This window comes from Buteo buteo, chromosome 25 (assembly GCF_964188355.1).
Source record: "Buteo buteo chromosome 25, bButBut1.hap1.1, whole genome shotgun sequence".
NCBI lineage: Eukaryota > Metazoa > Chordata > Aves > Accipitriformes > Accipitridae > Buteo > Buteo buteo.
The window spans coordinates 11,321,122-11,338,109 of NC_134195.1; the positions used below are offsets into that span (position 1 = coordinate 11,321,122).

The following is a 16,988-nucleotide window of genomic DNA, read 5'->3' on the forward strand; positions in this document are numbered from 1 at the left end:
CCGACATTCTGTGATTCAATAGCAAATTTAAGCAAGTTTGTGAAGCTCTCCAAGGCAGTGCAGCCCTTTCTTCATCACTAAGCAAGCTACCAGACAAGTGCCACTCAGTTCCAACTCTATTATAATTATTGCTTCACCTATGTAAATTACAGTGTAAGCTGAAAATTGTGCATGTCCACTTAAACAAAAGCAGGATGAAAATCAAGAGAAATTATATGGGAGAAACTTCGGCTCCAGTCCACTTCCCTAAATTTGAGGTGTCACTCCTCTCTTTTATTAAGACAAAATGTTTGCTATAATTTGCATAACATTCTCTGTAGACATAATTTGGGGGAGGGGGGTGTTCTGCTGAAGCCCTTTCCAATTAAGGCATTTAATTTCTCATGTGAATTTCAACAATTTTTCTGTAAATTATGGAAATGAGTCAGAAAATATCACAACCAGTATCCAAAGGAGTGACAATACAACAGGAGTCTTTTGTATCTACAGCAACTGAACACATTTCTCCTTTAATGTTCTGGCAATAAAATAAAAAGGAGCTTTTCATAACATGGCCTACCAAACAAACAGAACTCCATTTAAATTCAATGAAAACAATTATTTCCCTACTTTTCCACTATTGCAGTCACAGTTTTAAAATGTTTCAATGATGCAAGATACAACCAGTTAAAATAAATCACAAAAAGAGAGTTTCAGATCCTCAAAAGTATCTGCAGCAGAATTTGCAGACCAAGCCCACAGTCAGAAGTTAAACCAAAGTGAATATAGAAGGCAAGAGCGAGTTTTCCAAGAGAAACTAGATTTAACTACATGAATGAAGTCTCATCAAACAAGATAAACTTTGTCTGTAAATATTGAGGGATTTTAGCTTTAGAGAAAGGATGTCGGGGAAAATTTAGACCTAGGATGATTGCTTGACAGAAGTGACATGGAGTGCTGATTTATAGAACTTGTCCTACTACCCAGTAAGGTCATAGTGATCACTTTAGTTAGTTAAAAGAGTAAAACCATAAATTTTTTTAAAGTTCCTAAGTCTGGGGGTTTTTGCTAACCCTTCTTTGGTTAATAATACCAAAGCTGATTTTAGTTAGGACTGAAACCCCCAAATAATCAATTATCAAGCCAAATGTCCATCTAGCTGTTCTGGGTTTTGTTTTTAAGTATCTATGACTAAAACTTGGTATAGCTTGAGAAGATGCCTTCTGGCATATAAAAAGTGAAGTGACATAGAGTAAGGTGAATCATTTCATGAATCAGACCTTTAAAGTAGGTCAGATGAATCACAGCTGTTGATCACCTCCACTGATTATTGACCTCCTCCAGAGATTATTTTAAGGGTAGCTGAAGGTAATTAGCTTAAACATTGGTGTCTGAAGGATCACAGATATCCATGGCACCGAAAATACTGGAATGGGGTCAGGCAATAGTGTGAAGACATAATCCCTCTGCAGAAGCAAAAAAAAGCCAAGATAGCTCCCTCAAGGTTTATGATTTGAAACTCTGTCTTCTGCTGGGACTGGAGCAAAGAGCAGTCCTAAATTATGGAGCAATTCAGTGAGTCCAAAAATCTCCCTGTCCCCTTGCATAAATAATTAATTAATTAAAGGAACATGAGAACAGCCATAGACAGTAATACCAAAGGTCCACCTACGCAGGAGTCCTGTTTCCAACAGGGAAAATAGTGGCAACAACGTGCATTTCTCCTGGCATACCTTCCCAGCTTCCAGCAGTCTACAGCCAAATTAGAGACAGTATCTCTTCTCTGAAACAGGCAGTACCTCTTTTGTTTGCTCTTAGGTTTGCATCTTGTTTCTTGAAGAAGAGAGCAGCAGAGTCTGTTGCAACCCTCTAAAAGGAGGAGAGGACCTTCCTGTGCCTCATTAACTACTCAGCCTGGCCCTTGGAAAAGAAGTGTCCGGAGGTAGAAGAGAGCAAGAGCTAGAGGGTCTGCAAGGAGCAGGGTGCCTGCATTGCATGCAGAGACCACTGAGGGGGGCAGACAAAAGCAGGGCCACAGAGGTGATGGGTCCCTCTTCATGGATGTTAGAGAGAGCTGCACAGACTTCACAGCAGCTCAACAACTCATTTAACTGACTGAAACCAAGCCAAAGAGGAAGGACCTGCCCCACAGAAGCAAAAAGAAGTAGGTTATAAATTGATTTTGTGTATTCTTTCTGACGTAGTCCCTTTGAACATCCTCTATTAAAAAAAAAATTAGTTTAAATTTAAACAAACTCTTGCTTTGTTTTACTTTTAAAGTCTTTTGTCTCTTTTGGGGGGGGGGTCTCACTATAGTTCAAAGCTCTAGACATGCCTGCCTAAAAGTTAAAGTCAAAATAGGAGCCAGGTACAATCCTCAAAGGGGCTTTGCTTTCGTTTTTTTTCATCTTTTCTCAGATGCATTATCAATACTTTATCAATAACATAAAATCCCATGGGACCTAATGAAAGCACTATAGAAGTCTTAAAGTTTACCATATCTGTTTATTTAAATTCTCAGTACTAATCTTTCATTAACATAGATATTTCATAGAATTAGACTAAATAAATTGATGAGCAGGTACAAAAAAAGTGAATAGGAAAGTGTTCCGCATTCTAAAAGGCAGCTAAGTATGCAAATTTTATTATTTAAATTAAAATGTCAGTTCCTTCAAATTATATTAATGATTCCAAGTTCATAATGGAAAAATTGTATCAAGGCTGGGGACTGATAAAGAATTCTATAATCTTTCTAATTCACTCTACCAAATGCAATTAAAAGTTATTAGATTTCTAACACTTCAGCCTCTGTATAAAACATTATTCTGGTAGAAAATTAAACACTGAACTACAATCTACTTTCATTTTTATGAGAAAAACATATTGAACAAATTTACCCAAACCACCAGAGTACAAGATATGCTGTATTTTAGGAAATTCATTTCCATGCACTGGAGGACTAAAATCCATAGAGACTCACAGCGGCACTACTTCAGTAATGATAAATAAGTGACAGCTATCATCAAGATAGTGAAATTCAGGAACCACCAATGAGATCTCAGTAGAAGTTTGCAGGTTCCACTAATTGTTAATAGAAATTACGTGTATGTTTTAATAACATTTATTCATTAATCTGACAGGTTTGCCAAGAATACAGAACAGGTAGAAATTATACAGAACGTATACAGCCCCTATTTATTTTCAAGGCTGCAGTTGAAGATCAGCTAGTGAATAATAGAAACATGCACTGCCAACCATACTATTTGTTTTCATTTCTTTTACTGACAAATTAGGACAAAAAACAATCATCAGTTATTAAGTTTCTTCTAGTATTGATTCCAACTGCTTTGCAGTTTTGAAAAAATATCTTACCAGGAGCATATGCAACCAGCTCTATGTGGTCTTTACTGTCTGTGGCTTTTCAAAAACACTTATAGATGTTCGGATGAATTCAAGAAATTCTACGTGGTTCGGTGCCTACTTTTCTGAGACAGAAAAGTAAGGGTGAAAATGGATTTCTTAAATTGCTGATGTGAATGCCTGCCTTATGTTCTTAGCCACCGTAACTTCAAATACCTTCCGATGTCTTCAATTTCTGCATCTTCCTACACCTTAGTAATATAGCACTTTTGCTGTTACAATACTCAGTATACCTTTCAACTTCTTAACAGCTAATAATCTTTATGGGCTGAAATCGCCCATTTCCATGGCAAATACGCTGGAACAGGGAAGCTGCCACAGCAACTGTGGCACTGGCTGAAATGGGGAAGAAGGCCTGGCTGACACGGCCCCTTTCCTAACCTCACACTGCTCCAGGGCACCAGGACTTCCACTGTATGCCAACAAGGTCTTGCTGGGTGTATCAACACTGTTAGATAACTGCTTAGCCCAAGTCCACAGCAAGGTACTGGTCCCCCAGAGTTCCCCTTGTGTAAGTGTTGCTTTGCTCCCAGACTCTTTTGCAGTGACCCAGCTTGTTTCATCTAAGAGAAAAATAAACCCAGGTGCAGTTCTGGAGACATTTCATTTCCGGGATCACACCCAAACAGCAGCGTGGGTGAGTCTGGATCAGGTTTGGGTCTCTCTGCTCTGTACAGTTACTCCAACATTATCCCTGGTGGCTTCAGGCACTAAAACTCCATCACATGTACCAGATAATGCAACATAGGCCCTCCGCCTCACAGTCTTAAACCACAGCTCTGTTAGGCTACAAAACTGCCCTCACTGTGAACGTGAAAATTAACTAACCCATACATACAATGTCAAGAAGAAACTCAGGGCCAATTGCTGTGCTGTGGAGATACAGCCAGTCTTCCCTGAAGGGGCAAGGTCTGAGCAGTGCGGACACAAGCCATCCCGCACCAATAAGGCCTGAGGGCTGGGGATCAGCCCCTGGAACAAATGCTTTTAGCAGCAAAGCTATACCTATTAAAACACATTGCTCCGGACACAGTAGCCTATATCCTCCCACTGGTGCTGGCAATACACAACACTGGTATTTCCCTAGGTCCCAGCAGAGAGAACAGCCTTCTGCAACTGGTACCTTTATAAGCCAATCAATACACCAGAAGTGTGAGCAGCAGATATGGGAGGTCTTGTTTACCACTTGATCACCATTGTACAGCTATAACTAACTCTATATTGTGCATAACAGAAATGGATTTCAGTGTAGTATCTGTGTATATGATGATTCAATCAATGATTTATTGATTATGCGTTATTCCTTTTCAAGACTGTTGCATTTTTCAGCCACTGGGATGGATGTACACAGTGGGGGAATTCAGATTGCATGAAAAAACATAAATCTGAAATTCCATAACTTTCAAGTTCTCAGCAGATAATAAAATATTTTTAACTTTTCACAGGGCAATGCACAGGTAGGTTTTATTATTGTCCTTTGGTTAAATGTAAGCTTTAATTTGGTTCTGTTTTCAGGATATGCAGACCCTGTCTTCATACAGGTATACAGCTAGCTGTATAAAAACCTGCACATATGGGTCTATATATAGAAAGTACGCATACAGCTATTTTCATTTCACACATCTACAGTGTCTTCCTGATTTTATTTTGAGAAATGATTTGTTCTGGTGATAAAGTAACGGAGACTGGAAGTCATACAAAGAGTTATCTATACTTAAGAAATAATGCCAGACTATTTTTTTGTTCTTCCATGGAGTGATTATTTTCTGATCTCTATAATGCATCTTGGTCATTCATTCAAACCTACAGTGCAATGATGCCAAGGTCAAATTTGCTCATTCTGTAATGTTTGGCCAGCTTGTTCGTATTGGGAAGTCAGAAAAATGAAGTCATGAGCACTCTCTGTTATTCCTCCTGGGGTGAATGAGACATGACTGCATTTTCGAAAATCTGTTCTGAGAAACCGCTGTTCTGATTAACCTGGTGTAATCGTGAGGCCAGAGACACGCTGAAACGGGCTTTCTGAAAAGATCCAGACTCAGAAAAGTAGTACTGGTTTTTTTCAGGGAGGTGGTTTGTTTTACTTAGATAGAACAAAACTATGAAACTTACCAAGATCTAGGTAGATGCCTGGAACAAACGAGTTGAGAAAAAACATAAGAATAACACATCCCAGCACAGTCAGGCATTTGATGAGAAGAATTTTGTCTGTTATTCTGTGCTGTAGGGACAAGGAGAAAAAAAATAATAACTATTAAAGAAGGAGCTATCTATTACGCATAGAGTTCACAAAAGCATGTGTGAAGCACAGACTTCTCTTCCTGTATTGTATATTACCTCTTCAGCATAAAAGACAGAAATATTTAAATTGAAGCACTCATGCATACCTATAAAAAACATGAATATGTGGCCCAGTGGGATCTAAGAGACATAAGTAGTTTGCACCTGCTGCATACATTCAGCTGTGTTCAGCTACCCCCATCACAACTTCATTTCAGTAGAAGTAGGGTTGAAATGCAATTCCTACTACGGAGGGCACTCCGGGCACTCTCTGGTTTCACGACCCTGGACAAAATCACCCTTTTCTGCACATATGCTTTGAAAACCTATAAACTGGCCTAGAGGTCAGATCTTTCATGCCTCCTGTACAACTCTCATAGACATACCAAGCCCATCATCTCTATGCAGCTTCTACACCCCCATGCCCAGCTCCTGCATCCCTGTGCCAGTCTCCTCATGTTCTTGCCCTCAGACCCCGCACTTTCCATAGTCATTCTGCTTCTCTGCTGTCATCTCACTTTCGCCACCAATGCAGGGAATCACCTTCTCCCAGCCCGAGTCCCTCTGTTGTTTCACATAGTTTAAAGCTCTACTAAACTACAAGTAAGTCTCTGTTCTTTAAAAAGTTTGTCTTTTATGCAATGCCTTGAAAAAGGTGTAAAACCTAGTAAGAAGTCCTGTTGGTTTTGTTCTCTTTTGGTGTGACACATAGGACAGTGATGTCCCAGTCAAGGACTTGTGCTCCCAAACACAGGCCTGGATTCATTAGTGATGCCAGTGAGGTAGAGGGGATGTGACCTTTAGACAAAGTTAGGTTAAACTAATCCCACTGCAGCGTTTACATCTCATCAGACCCAGCCTCAGCAGAAAGACTTAGGGAGCCTTAATGCGTGCACAGCAAAGAGAACAGGATTTATCCAAGTGGTTTATCCCTGCTTGAACAATAAAGCAGGCATGTCACAGGCAGTGGAGTAAATTAGAGCTGATATTTGGTACATCAGCAGGAGTGTACTCTATTGTCATGCATCACAGTTATAAATGACCTATTGACACATCCTGAGTCTTTCTGGCCAAGGATTAAAAAATTAAGGAAACACTGCTGAATCATTTCTTGATTCTTTAAATGATATTTTCTAAGGAACAAAAGTATAGAACCTAACAAAACCTCACAATGTGGTTCAGTAACCCTGTCCCCCTGAGAAGCGAGCCAGCCTGCCTGCCAGATTTTTTCCTATCATTAGGGTTATTAAATTTGCGTTAGATTCAAAGCACTCTCTCTGTATAAAGGCATAGGTCTGCTTACATGGATACTGAGAAAAACTGCCATCTACTTACTTTTTTCTGGAGTTCCTGAATATTTGTTTCCCAGTTTTTATCTTCCTGTGAAATTTGCCTGAAAGAAAATGACACCTGCTTTTTTCCAGAGTGAAATTAGCTCTGCCAAGGGTGTTAGAATAAATCCCTCCCATCACAAAAAGATCACACTTTCCCCCATATGGAGTAACTCATACCACAAAGGAGTCGTGGCCTTCTTAGGGCCAGCAGCAAAATTCCCATGGGAGTTCACTGAAGACTCCAGTTTTGTAACATGCTCCACTAATACCCAAACCCTTTTTTTCATGAAGGGTGCCACAGGCCTGGAAGGAGCTAGCCTCCAGGGTATGGACCTCGGTATAGGATCTGGCTATATGCAATATGTTGTTCCCTTGATAGTTTCAGGAGTTGATGTGTGCCCTGCTGCGATAAAACAAGGGTCGTGTGCTAACACCAACAACTCAGAACACATATATTTTACATTTGCATTTTATAATGAAGTTTTTAAGATCTGAATAACTTCACCGTGTTATCAACATAGTCAGCCCTCCAGCAAAAAGCCTTGGGGTTTGCAGTTCAGAAGCGCTGTTGTTAATGCTAATGAATTTTTTACATTGCTGTAAATGTACTGTGCTGGAGGAATCCTGATTTATCAAGATTAAATATACAATTTTTATTTATACTTCAGAAACATCTTCTTTAGGGTGTCATAAAGTCTAATAATTTGTTATAATATTTTTGAAAGGAGGCTATTTTAACAGCCTTTTTTGTCTTTAAGTATTAATGCTGTCACTCCATTCAAAGCACACAGTACGAGCAAAAAACTGTGTAAACAAGAGTCATCTTATTACTGGAATAGGTGGTTTAAGAAATCATATTTACATGCCCTTGCTCATACTGTTTATTAATGAAAATTAATTATTTCAGTTTCATTTTAGTCAATTCACTTTCAGAGTATTTATCACTGCTATTCTCAGTCATCAAGTTCCATAGGGTAACAATTGCTTTTGCCAGAGCGTAAACAAAACAAGGTTAACATTTTTCTTAGTCCTTGTTTATGTAAACTTCTTTTCTAAACATAAACAGTTAATTATGTCTGCACTCAGGTTCACACTGAAGGTTTGATTAGGAAATAATTTTAAAACACAACAATTCACTGGTGACATTTGTCAAACACAACAGTTCGCTGAAGAACACTTGAATTTTTCAGTAAAAAAAAAGAAATGATAGCATTTTACTATGCTGAAGCCACTATTGCAAGGAAAAATCTAATGACATATTTGTGAGCTTTTTCAACCAAAAAATACCTGAAATTTCTAGGTCTTTAAATTTGGGTCATATTGATATATATTTTCCAGGCCTTACACATAGGTTTTATTCTGAAATACTTTGTGTTTTACTGAGGCCAAGGGTGGATCTTCATATATGCTCATCTGATCAAGTGATGACTAAGAATATAGGTTTCACCCCAGTGAAGATTCCTGAAAGCCTTTGCTCTCAGCTCTGCCTAAAATTACTAGATACGAGCCCTTGGCTGGTTGAAGCAAACACAACTATTGCTACTGATGTTAGCAAAGCCACGCTATCATTCCTGGCTGTAGACTGAGACGAGCAGGAGCTCCCTGCCAGTCCATCAAAGAGCTTGTCCCCACCAAGGGTCAGAGCAGGGGAGGTGGGACAGGCTGGTCCCCGCTCACCTGTGGAACGTGCTCAGCTTCTTCCTCAGAAGCATCTCCAGAGTCAGCACCTTCTGCATCAAGAGGCATTTCACTGCAGTCTCCTCTCTGCTGGCTGGGTTAATGCGCTGTGCAGTCAGTCGCCAAACATAGATCTCATGTTTCAGCTCTAAAAAGAAGCAAAATCACTTATCTTAGAGCAGGTGCAATGCACATGAAACCAGACACACACAGAATATGTGTAAAGTGCCCTGGACTCAAAGCTGTTAAAATTATTGGAATGGTTTCCCAATAAATTTCCACTTAGGAAGCTGCTTTTACCATACATTTTGCAGAGCTAAAGGGAATGAAAAATAAAAAGAAATTTTTCAGAATTTTAAATAAATTAACCTCAAAGTCCTTTTTCAGAGAAAAAGAAGTATTGTCTTCAAACACTTGCAAATGCATTCCACAAGCTTTAGTGCTAAAATCGTAACACATTCATTTTTCATCAGAAAATAAACTGCTGATATATGTTATTATACTGCTAACAAGATACTAGTCACTTTGTAGTTAGGAATTACAGCGAACGCTCCTTCACTGTATTCAGAACAGACAACATGTTTCCATTCACTCTATGTTCATACAAGCAATTTTGTCAATCTAAGGCAAAACTGAAATTTAGCACTGTCTTATGGAATATCATTTAATAACATTTCAAAGGTTTCCTAAGGGGACTTAACTCCTAGGCACTGAAAACACAGCTACTATCACCTGCCTGCTGACCTGAATGATATCTGATCCTGTGTAAGTTCAGACAGACTGATTAACACTTGAAAACACTCTCCAAAATCCTTTCAGGATTTTCAGCACTTTTTGATTTTTTTTTTTCCCAGTACTGTCAAGGCCTTGGAGAATGACCAAAAAACATGTGTTCCTGTTCAGGAAGGACCTTAGATTGGGCATGCCAAAAAAACCTTTGGATTTTCCAGGAAATCACTGAAGAAATAAAAGCAGAATATTCATTCAGAAACTGTCTGTGCAAATGCTTCTTGATAAAGCAACAGGATGTTTCTTCACCCTTCTTTTCTGTCCCCCTCAAATTTCATGTAATTGAAGATAATGTGTCAAGAACTCAAGCCTTTATATCGTAAGATCCCTGTTCAATCAGCAAATTGTTCTTATCCTAAGAAATGGATGTGGAAGTCTTTGCACCATGTATACAAACTATATGCATTATTTATAAAAAAAAAATAATGTAACAACATAAGAAATATTTAAACACATTTTGATGTAGGCAGTGATATTAACATTTACTGCTGCAAATCCCTAATTGTTCACAGCATCTACTGTCAAAAAGAGTACTAAACGTATTTAATTCCCTTGCTTCCTTTGTGACCAAGTATTCATAATGATAATACAGAGTGAATCATGTAAAGATTGACCATAAAAGGGAATTAGGCTTGACAGAACTCCACCATTTAAGAGCAAAAGTAAGCATGTCCAGAGCCTGCACAGTTGACACAAAAAAGGGATCTGAACAGCAACTGACTCACATTTTGTATGGTTCATGTTTACAGATGAGCACACATCCATCAGAATGGTAATCTTTGCCTGAGTTTTACAATGCAAGACCAGAAATGTAAATTTGCACTATCTAAAGCCCAATGACTATCCCAGGTTATTAAACAACTAGTGCACAGCTAAAGCTTTTCTTCCAAGAATGGATTCATACCTGAATGACAGACATCAAAGAGGTGCAAAGTCTACCACTTTCCTTTGAAATATATTTGGTGACTCTTGTCAGGAACATAATCTGATACGAAATTATATTAAAACATTAATACATCCTACTTATCAAAGGATCCACATGACTTTGTGTAGAGACCTTGTCCTAGCCATCATTTACTTTTCCATCAACATTTGTGACACACACAAATATATCCAGCAGTGATTTTCGATTCTCTTCCAAAATATAATCAAAAAAGTGACAGAGCCTCAGGCTACAGCTGATCTTCTGCTCCCCACATAAAAAAAAAAGAAAAAAACAAAACCAAAAAAAACAAACAAATAAAAAAACACACACAAAGCAAACAACTCTTTTTGAGGATTAGAGTGGATGGGAACTGTGGAAAAAAGATGTATTTTAAACTTCAAATATTTTTCTTTAATAAGATGGCAATATTAAACTTTAAGTCTCTGAATTTGCATTGCCATCTCTGAAAGAAACTAGTGACCACATATCTGGGGTCTGCTTCAGCTCCACAGTTTCTGATCAATGGGGCAACAAGCTATTTCAATTGGCAACTTCCTCCTCATAACATTCACTCTAAAAGTGGTCTGAAGTTGTGAGCTGGGAAGTTGTTCCTTCCCATATAGATGAGCAAGACTAGATGGAGAAAAGTTGGAATGTGGCTTTCTTGCACACTCTCCAGTGCAACTCTCCAGGCAAAAATTTTGTATTTGAAAAAGTTTCCTGAGCCCTTTGGGGTAAAAGAAGTATTTCTATGATCTTACATGCTGCCCTAGAATAAATGAGATAGAAACTTTTGTATTTAATTTAAGCAGGTGAAGCGGTAGAACCCTCTCAGTAAGTGAACAGTCCTTTCTGTACTGCTTTCTCATGCAATTTTCAAGTCAATTGGACTGTGGCTTTGAAACTGTCTCTCATCATCAGTCCAAGAGAAAGAGTGTGGTTTTGTCTTTTTCTCTGGCAAAGGCTCATGAAGCATGACTACCCAGTTCGCTATCCTGCTTTCCAAAAGCTTGTCTTTGCTGCAACACTTTTTCTGATCACGTCTGTTCATCCTGCCTAACATTTCCCCACATCCTTTCCAAGTGAAATTTCACCAAGGGTTTTTGCTGATGGAGGAAAGCTGAATCTTTCAGCATCTAACTGAGATGCAGATCCCCAGCAGGTATATAAAGAATCTTTATCTTCTCTCCTTCAGAAAGGGGCAGCTAGCATCACTGTATCTGTGCCACAAACAAACCCGCAGAGCGGAAAGCAGCATGACTTGCATTGCACATTCCCATTCCATGTCTGAAGTGCCGTGGGGCTAATCTCCAGGTTCAGCAAGGTCAGCCTGGTGCTTTCTGGTCTATGTTAAAAAAAATATATGCATGTTTTCACATGGCTTTGATCTTGCCTTTACGTACAACAAGTGCATACTTGATTTTTCAGTCATTAGTGTTCCAAACATCCCAAGGACGTGAACATCCAACCAGCTGTGGAATTTACTTCAGAGTAAAATGTCCTTTGAAAATCAGAACAGTTGATACATCTTTTATACTGGACTCCTGCTGCAGTAATAATTTGTGAAGAGGTTTTCTAGGTCATCCCACAGAAAGTTTCTCCTATTTCTCTTTCATGCACACTCATTGTAATAGCCCATTGTGGCAGTAGCTTTTTTTTTGAAGGAAATATAATACAGGACCCTGAGGTCAGTCAGAACACTGAACATGGCCCAAAACTTTTGGGCCTTTCTATACTTCTCCCATTTCAGGTCTGCAAACCCATTTAGGCAGCAACCCTTAGAGTTTGGGAACATCTGATATTTTATGACATACTGTTACACATGGACAAGGGCTTAATGCAACTGCAGGGTCTTAGCAATCACTTTGAAATTATGGCTAAGGCCATAATAAGGCCATAATAAGGGCAGTATTTGACTGCCCCTGAATGGGAAGGTCTCGCACCTCATTTCCCCATTCCTGTCCCCTCCTCAGATGGGATCTAATGCTCATGTTACACCAGGGCAAGCTCACTCCACTCACTCGTCCGACAAAACCCAATCTGCAGGGTTTTCACAGGGTTAGCTTTATGGTGGATCAGCTTATTAACTAATTTATCCTACCACTGCAAGGTCTATTGCTAATAATTGAAATGGAATGTGTGTGTGACATGTATCTTTCATGGCAGTTTATCATTAAAGCAGCTAAATTAATGTTTAACTGCAACTGTAGTAGCAGCAGTTGAAGTGATAGAAGCAAAGCAAAGTTTAGTATGCAGTGTTCTGGAGTAAAAGCAGACAGGAGAGCTGCAGCTCGGTTAGGGAATTCAGCCCATTATGATATGAAAATCTTTGTGAATATGGTACACTCATAAAGCCCACAAGGCACCACAGCAATATACCTAGCATTATTATTTCATCAAAATTTTCTTTTTTCTTTTTCTTTCTTTTTTTTTTTTCTCCCAGAAAGCCATTTCCAACAAGAAAAGAATAATTTTTGGCTTAGTTCTAGGATCAAATAAAGGATCAGCAAACATGTAAACCCTATGCTGCTAATCTGTTCTGGTTTTGTCATTTATCATATTTTGCCATGGAGACCACAGATATGGCATCCTGGACCCACTGAATTTAATGGAGTTTCAGCTGTTGACCTGAGCTGTGACATTTTAGAAAACACTGTTTCATTTAAAAATGCATACTCTTTCTGCAATCTGACAATTAATAGTCAGATTGATTTTCACTTAGAGTAATCACACATTCCCTCCCACCCGACTGCCAATAACAAAGAAGACATCCTCAAAAACTGAGTGTAATTAATTCCCAGTCTCAGAATCTGAAAACGCCAGTCTTGTTAATTGAAGATACTCAGAAGAGCATGACCAATCTTGATGAGATGAAAAGAATTATCATAAAATGGCAGTTTTTAACTTGCAAGTACACTAAATACATTAACTACCTTTTTCGCAAGTAACCCAGGTTTGCACTGCTGGGCTGTGACTAACGACATGCAAAGCATGTTTGTCTGAATGTGTTTTTGGGGTTTTTTTTCTCTACATGCTATTGTAGCCTAACTATTTTCAGTAAAGCAATTATTTTTCTAAGGTAACTTCACAGAACAATAACATTTCTGTTTAAATGTTAACTGAAAAGCAAATTAAGTACCATGAATTATAGCTTAATCCACTGATAGTAATATCTATAACTTTTAGTAATTTTTTAAATCCCTGATATTATGTAATTAATCCTCTAAGCATTATTAGATGGTAAGTGTCATCTCCATTTTAAAAGCATAAAAACTATGTCAGAAAGGTGAAACCCAAGTGTAGAAAGAAAAAGTGGTGCCCCTTAACAGGACACAAGCATAAGGCTCTAATTCGGGGCAGGGGGGGAAGCCTAAAATGTTCTTGTCTATATTCCTTTGAGTAGTCCAGTTCATCAAGAGTGGATAAAGGTAAGCAGAAGCATAGATGTTGCAGGGTCTTCAAAACTGCAGCAAAACACACTTTGCCTTACTCAGCTAAATACTTACAAAGGAATGCAAGACATCTGTACAATGCTGCATAAAGCAATACAGAGAATTTATATAAGCTTTTTGACTCAAAGCCCAACAGCTGGGGCCCCATTTGGTCACTGAGGCACCTAACACCAGTTTGGTTGCCCAACATGGGATTGTGTCCATGGCACAGGATTTACAGGACTTCCTCATCCCTGCAGGAAAACAGCTGGAGCCTGAGCAGAAAACTGCAAAGTTCAGAAGGTGCCACACACCTAAGTCTCATCCCAGGAGTCATCTTCTGGGCAAGCTGCAGAAGGCTGCAGCAGCCCCAGGAGTTGGGCTGTTCAGAAAGCCGCAAAACATCCTTCTTCTACAAAATGTAACGGGAATTTTTTCTCACTGTGCTTTGGGTTTCCCCCTGTAATTTTCACTACTGAAAGAATCTACAACACTGCAAGCCTACCCCTGCATTTTATAAGGGAATAGTCAGTTTAATACCTCTATGATGGTCACATAACACTCAGATGAAGTAATCTGCAGATATTAAAGAGGGTTAGATCTCTCATAACATTTCAAGATGGTTGATGACATACATTACTCTTCAGCTGGCTTGTCTGTGAATGAGGGATGGTATCTCTCACAGGTGATACGGGCTCAGTTTCAACCTCTGGGTAAGTCAGATTTAGAGCCACAAAGTTATTTCAGTCCTTGTCATTTTGCCCCTTAGTTTCCCCTACTACATTTCCCCATCTTTTAAAAGCAGATACCTGACTATATTTAGGTTTCATGTGTGTTCATTAGCACTGCCCTAATGTGATTACAATACTCTGTACAATTCTGTTACACTGAGAATGGCACAGGGTCATGGGAAGTAGAATCAAGTCTTTTGAGCATTTGTCTAAAACACCAGTGTAGTTCATTTCAGAAAATTTTCATCAGGTTTGAAATCTAGAAAAATAATCCTGGTTTACTCACTATCAGAAAGTTTTAACTGAGACTGCCAGACTTACCAATGAAAACCAATGTATCCAATGTTTTCCATTAAAGTACAAGTTTCACAATTAAAAAAAACTCTATTCACTTCATTATTCTCTGCTCAAAAGTGAATAGATATATTCCAATCATAAAACATTTTGCACCAAACATAACTACTGCAGAAGTCCTTTCAATACCAGGAAAAAAGAAAGAAGAAAAAAAAAAAAGTGTTGCAAGCAACCACTTAAAGATTGTATTCCCAAAGTCCTATAATCCAAAAGATAGTGCCTCATCTAATGCTTTTAACAGGACAAAATGAAGAGTAAAATAATGAAGCACACTTCAGACCCACCGTATCTTTTAGCAACTGGTTTAAATGTAAAAAGGCTGACTAATAAGTTCAGCTCATTTTGACAAATAAAAAATGGCAGGAAGAATTTAAAAATCTGCCAAGGTTACACTTTTATTTGAAACATCATCACAGTGAAAGCTCTCTGCAGCAAACAGATACAGAGCATGTGTCAAATTAACCTAAGTTGTTCTCTTAAGCTCTGTGTATCAGGAAGATCTTACGAGCTTCAGAGTCATCAGAGTAAAGCGAAAAATTTTGTCATAGCTTCACCAAAACACTGTTAATTAAAAGGACAGGTCTTGCCAACCAGTGTATATCTGTACAATCATTTCACAGTTGTAGTACATATACAAAGATCAAGGCGGACAAGTGCTGTAAAAGAAACAGGAGGTATCACTTCCTAAGTTTTTACCTCCATCAGTGATTTTTCTGTTCTGATTCCTTCCATAAAAAATGTGTATAATAAATTGTGAAGTGCTGCTCTATTGATTCAAAATGCCACTGCAGTATACTTTCTTTCTGCATAAGGCAGGTATTAAACAGCTGCCTTCTTGTGATGACTACATTCTCAATGCACTAAGCAAATAGTATGAATTGTTATATTTCCCTTATTCTGCAATGTCAGAATACTATTTTTATCATCTGAAAACAAGAAAAGACAGATTAAGATTTTCCTCTTTCCAAGGGGAATATTCTATCAACTCTAAAACAGTACAAAGGACATATAGAGGATTTTAAACATAAAATTATCTAAAATGTTTAAGAATATAAAAATCTTGAATCTGTGTAAAGTAAATAACTACACTTATTTTCATTCCTGGTCATTAGAAGAGCTATTGAAGGTGCAAATAATAAAAGACAGGGGTTTTTTGGTTTTTTTACATTTTCAAACATAAAACCATGACCCTGGTGGATCCTGATACATTATCCGAAAAGGAGTACACACGAAGTCTGCAGAGAACATAAGACTACCTAGTTCATTTGAGACTGAAAGTCTTACAGTTCTTGAAAATAAAAGACACAATATGTACCAGAAAGATACGATCTTAGATCCCAATTCATAAGAAAGCTGCATCTTTTAGTTTACCATGCTATCATCCACAGTAGGAGAGTTAAAATATTAACTACTCATTGTTAATATATACAACTGGATTGCAGAGAAGAGAAAAAAAAAATGTTTTCCTGTTCCACATTGTTCTTCAAGATTTAAAAATACTTCCCATATACTCCCATGAACTTAGCATCTTGGGTGAGGACAGTAGAGTGCAATGCATGTTGCAAAACTTCCATCCAGATTGAGCTTGGAGTTGAATGCTTAAAAATATCTTGAAATATTCCTTTCTTTGGACATTATTCTCTGTATAATCTGCCTGCTGGTTTCCTTACCTGAATCAGCTTTCAAGTGAGGAGAGTCCACTACTTCCAATGTTACATTAAAATACCAATAATGCTTTACTGCCAGTTAGCAAAGTACCTGCACAGATAGACACAGCTCAGGATTGAGATTTGTTGATGTACTTAATCCAGCTAGGTACTTGATGTACCTCATACTGATTCTAGCACAAAAATAGTTCCTATGGTTACAAATATGTTACCAACTAAAATAGGGCTAAGGACTGTTCTCTGACCCCAAGCATCACACATGGCTGTACTGATGCTACGTAACACCTTACCCTGGGTCCCCACTGTGCCCTTGCAGTGTCCTTGTGGCCCTGGACATTATTATTATTTTATGTGGGCTTTTTTTGATTCAAATTGTCTGAAGCAGCATTGGGGCTGTCTTA

General features: G+C 38.4%; 1 protein-coding gene across 1 annotated transcript in view; it reads right to left on the reverse strand.

The window, feature by feature from the left end:
- The window catches only part of OCA2 (OCA2 melanosomal transmembrane protein), a 213,418-nt gene that overhangs the window by 87,336 nt on the left and 109,094 nt on the right, over window positions 1-16,988 (reverse strand). Inside the window, exons 17-19 of the mRNA XM_075057243.1 lie at window positions 8,691-8,838; window positions 7,015-7,072; window positions 5,512-5,620 (exon numbers count right to left, since the gene is read on the reverse strand). Of these exons, the coding sequence (XP_074913344.1) occupies window positions 5,512-5,620; window positions 7,015-7,072; window positions 8,691-8,838 (315 nt within the window). The remainder of the gene's footprint in view (window positions 1-5,511; window positions 5,621-7,014; window positions 7,073-8,690; window positions 8,839-16,988) is intronic.